Genomic DNA, 3,944 nt, shown 5'->3' with positions numbered 1-3,944 from the left:
AAAAAAAAAAAAAAAAAAAAAAAAAAAAAAAAAAAAAAAAAAAAAAAAAAAAAAGATCTCTCCTAACCCGAATCGTCTTTTTCGTCGAACCGTTTTGATCTTTTGAAACCCGCCTCTTCCTATTCGATTCGACTGTGTCTTCATTGCTACTGTTTCTTGGATTGCTTCTCTTGTTTGTGGAATTTCTTCGTCGGCGATCTGATTTCCCTGGCAGATCCGACAAATTGCTGTTTCTGCTGTTTCTGCTGTTTCGATTTCGGATACTGAGATCGGTCCTCACTTTCTTCCTGTACCACGATTACTTCCACTTGCAGAGTAGTGTTCCTCACTTGGTGCTACACTTTCGAGATGCTTGGAATGGGTGTACGCTTTGGTCGCGGTAGGGGAGAGGACCGGTTCTACGATTCATCGAGAGCGAGGAAGGGCCTTCTCAGCCGTCAAAATGATAGGCTCCGTAGACCTCAACAACACGCTTCCGCTACTACTCCATCCCGCGCGGTTAGTGATGTTTTCGTGCCTTCTTCTATTACTAGACGGCCTGGGGGCCGTCTGGAGTCTGATGAAGCTACTGAACCAGTTGCCATTTCTAATCCCCAGCCTGCTGTTTCACTGTTGAGTAATCTCGAGCGCTTCTTACAATCGACTACTCCGTCTGTGCCTTCTCAGTTTCTCTCTAAGGTTTGAGCAAATTTCTTAGAGGATTGTTTAACTTTAGTTCGATTACACTTCTCGAACTGGACAAACTTGGGTGTTGTTTCTTGCAGAGTGCGTGGAGAGGTTGTAGAATGCGTGATTCGGAGACGCAGCCTTACTTCGTGCTTGGGGATTTGTGGGAGGCTTTCAAGGAGTGGAGTGCTTATGGGACAGGAGTGCCTCTTTTATTGAACAACACTGATGGTGTGGTTCAGTATTATGTCCCGTATTTATCTGGCATACAATTGTATGCCATGGAATCGTCTACAAGGCCAAGGTATTCAACATGCTGGAATTGAATGTCTTCTACCTCCTTTAATATATAAGCATGAAATGTTGTTCTTTTTAAACCATTCATTGATGCATATTTGGCATGCAGCTTCTTACCTTGGGAGATTCCAATCTCTTGGTTCTGAATTTTCGTTTAGATTGTGGTTTGGTGGGAGGGTATTTTCTCATCTCAAGTGATTTGATGTTCTACTTCTATTTTGTCCCTCTATTTGCTTTATCCTATGGGCCATAGCGCGAATTCGTGGTTCGCATAGAATGCTTCTCATCTACCGAGGAGTCATTTTAGCTTCACCCTGATGGTCCCGTGTCTAGACAAAGCTCCGCCCTTCTCTGGCCAAACCTTTTGAAGTTCTAACCAACTTTTGACTGCGTAGTTAATATGTCATCTTCATTAATGGATGGATCAAAAGCGTTTGAGGTCTTGTAGCTTCGGCGAATCACTTGAGTCCTGATACATTTTCGGTCACGTTGTCAATTCGAATGCTTTCTAATTTGCTTAAGGTGTGAGAGGTTGTTGTTCAAGAAATAGTGGCCATGGAAAACACACTCAATTACATCGATCTTTTAGAATTTGGTTGCTATCTCTTATAGCTGGAGTCATTTCACCTTTTTGGTTGATCGTATTCTTATAATTTGAATGTTGCTGGACTTCATTAAGAAAGAATAATTTATGTGCTTTGTTGGGGCATTATATTTTTCCCGAGTTTTATGAATTTAAATGTGAATTCTACCTTTTATTTTGTTCTCTTACAATCCCTTTTGTTATTCTGATGTATAAGTTTTGGTTGTTTGACAGGCGATGGTGTGAGGAAAGTGACAGTGATTCAAGTAGTGATGGTAGTAGTGATTCTGAAACAAAGAGAAGAATAAAACACAGTAGAGAACCACCCCACCATAGTGATCCGTTTATCACAACTCCTTTTAGAATGGATAGATTGTCTTTGAGGGATCAGCACTTGGGACTTCATCAGGACTGCTCTAGTGATGAGGCTGAATCTTTCAATTCTCAAGGTCGCCTTCTATTCGAGTATTTTGAAAGAGACCTACCGTATTTACGTGAGCCTTTGGCTGATAAGGCAAGTGGCTTTCTGTGTTTTGATACTGTATTTAGGTTTATGGCTTCACGTTTTTCTCTGTTATTTTTTACATACAGATATCGGACCTTGCTTCACGCTTCCCTCAGTTGAAAACAATGAGAAGCTGTGACCTGCTACCACATAGTTGGATATCTGTGGCATGGTATCAGCATTTTCACATTTTCTATGAAAGCTCTTTAATATCCATGGACTAATTGGCTTCCAACCCAAAACGTTTTAGGTACCCAATTTACAGGATACCAACGGGGCAAACATTAAAGGATCTTGATGCTTGCTTTCTCACATACCATTATCTACACACACCAATCAGAAGTAATTGAATTTCTTCCAGTTTGACATGCTTTTGTCTTATTAGTTTTCTAACGATTTCACTTGAAGTTCGTTTTCTTATTCTATTGTATCCTAGAGACCATTTTACTGTTTATACTATTGCGTGGATTCGTGGTTTCATGATATACCTGAGACGATTATAAATCATTTTCTTTGTAGGCCCTCGAAGCCCACAAATGCCATCTGTGACATATCCTTGTAAGGCGGATGGTGCCAAAAAGATTCCTTTACGAATTTTTGGACTTGCTTCATACAAGTTCAACGGGTCGTCATTGTGGATGCGCAATGGTGGAGTTGAGCATCAATTGGCAAACGTCCTTTCGAAGGCAGCTGATGAGTGGTTAAGATCTCTCCAGGTCAATCACCCAGACTTCCAATTCTTCAGCCGCCAGATGTAACGCCTTACTGATGCAATATACTCCTACCATCTAGAAACGAAGATTGACATGCTGTGGCCCTGGAAAACAATCCCATAATTTGGTGGATTTCCTGTTTGCTTGGTGAAGAGATGATTCAGGAGGACAGGAAGAGGAAGGCCTCTCGGCCTTAGAAGGTCGGGAAGCACATGCATGATGCAGTAACAAAGACCGATAGAAAGCAGAAAACATTGGTGGTAAGGCACGCTGGTTTAGCATGGTGTAGGGATGCTATAGTTCGAATAAGCAGGCGCTTTTTTTCCTTATTTTTCCCGAAGGCCGGCCTTCATTTGAGAAATCAGGCCTGCCTCCCTTCCTTTAACCTCTCTGACCGACAGTCATTTTGTAAAAATACAGTTTTGTTTAAAGGGGGGATTGGATCTGGGATGCATTTAGGCATTCAACTTGAACTGTACTGCTGAGCATCCGTGACAATATATTTAAACATCTTTTAATCAATTTGTTACTGTTAATAGAACGAAGCATATTCTTATTACTTCCTACAGCCGGTGAGACAACCGGAAAACAGGGACTTCAATATTCCAAGCAGCGGTCCCACTTGCATAAACAAAAACAGCACTCGTGTAATAAACCGACCACCTTAACAACCCAATTAGATCTCGCCACGTCTACTACACCAATTTTAACGAAAGTTATTGGTTATAATTATAGACCCCACAGTAAAGATAAAAGCAGAGAATCAAAACTCAGTAGTCAGAGTGGTCACTAAATCAAGGCCTCGGCAGCCATCCCAAGAAAAGCAAAAGGCCCAGCTCCGTCGTAGAACCAAAATCGTCGAATTTCATCAAAAGCAGATTAAATTTCAAATTTTGAAGCCACTTACATTAGTCTTCTTCCTTCTCGAGACGCACCAAAAAAGAAAGGGGCAAATAATGGCGCTTTCGGCTATTGTCTTGGTCACCATTACTTCTCTGCATCTCATCGCCTTCGTCCTCGCTGTCGGCGCCGAGCGCCGCCGCAGCACCGTAAGTTTTTGGTCTCATTCATTCACTAACCCTTTCCACTAATCTGTGTAAATGAAAGGCTTTTATATTTCTGCGGGTTCTGTTTTTTTTTTTTTTTTTTTTTTTTTTTTTTTTGAAGGCTAAGGTTGTGC

The 3,944-nt window shown here is 41.4% G+C and overlaps 2 protein-coding genes across 3 annotated transcripts in view; both read left to right on the top strand.

Moving 5' to 3' along the window:
- Positions 1-43: 43 nt before the first annotated feature.
- LOC111458799 lies at positions 44-3,286 on the top strand. The gene is made up of 6 exons (XM_023101618.1): positions 44-678; positions 765-970; positions 1,781-2,060; positions 2,138-2,223; positions 2,302-2,393; positions 2,571-3,286. Exons 1-6 carry the CDS (start codon positions 349-351, stop codon positions 2,807-2,809), a joined length of 1,233 nt encoding a protein of 410 aa, XP_022957386.1. The 5' UTR covers positions 44-348; the 3' UTR covers positions 2,810-3,286.
- Positions 3,287-3,535: 249 nt separating this feature from the next.
- Positions 3,536-3,944, top strand: part of LOC111458800 — a 1,750-nt gene continuing 1,341 nt past the window's right edge. Inside the window, exon 1 of one of the 2 annotated variants that reach the window (XM_023101619.1) lies at positions 3,536-3,813. In XM_023101619.1, coding sequence (XP_022957387.1) covers positions 3,721-3,813 — 93 coding nt within the window. In that variant the 5' untranslated portion in view covers positions 3,536-3,720. Of the gene's footprint in view, positions 3,814-3,849; positions 3,891-3,944 lie in introns of those variants that run through there. The other variant, XM_023101620.1, reaches the window with a different exon arrangement.

This window comes from Cucurbita moschata, unplaced genomic scaffold (assembly GCF_002738365.1).
Source record: "Cucurbita moschata cultivar Rifu unplaced genomic scaffold, Cmos_1.0 Cmo_Scf00021, whole genome shotgun sequence".
NCBI lineage: Eukaryota > Viridiplantae > Streptophyta > Magnoliopsida > Cucurbitales > Cucurbitaceae > Cucurbita > Cucurbita moschata.
This window is presented reverse-complemented; position numbering and strand designations above follow the sequence as displayed.

Coding starts and splice junctions, on each gene's coding strand:
- LOC111458799 (XM_023101618.1), top strand. CDS start 349: ATGCTTGGAATGGGTGTACGCTTTGGTCGCGGTAGGGGAGAGGACCGG. Junction 971..1,780: donor GAATCGTCTACAAGGCCAAG/GTATTCAACATG, acceptor GTTGTTTGACAG/GCGATGGTGTGAGGAAAGTG. Junction 2,394..2,570: donor TCTACACACACCAATCAGAA/GTAATTGAATTT, acceptor TTTTCTTTGTAG/GCCCTCGAAGCCCACAAATG.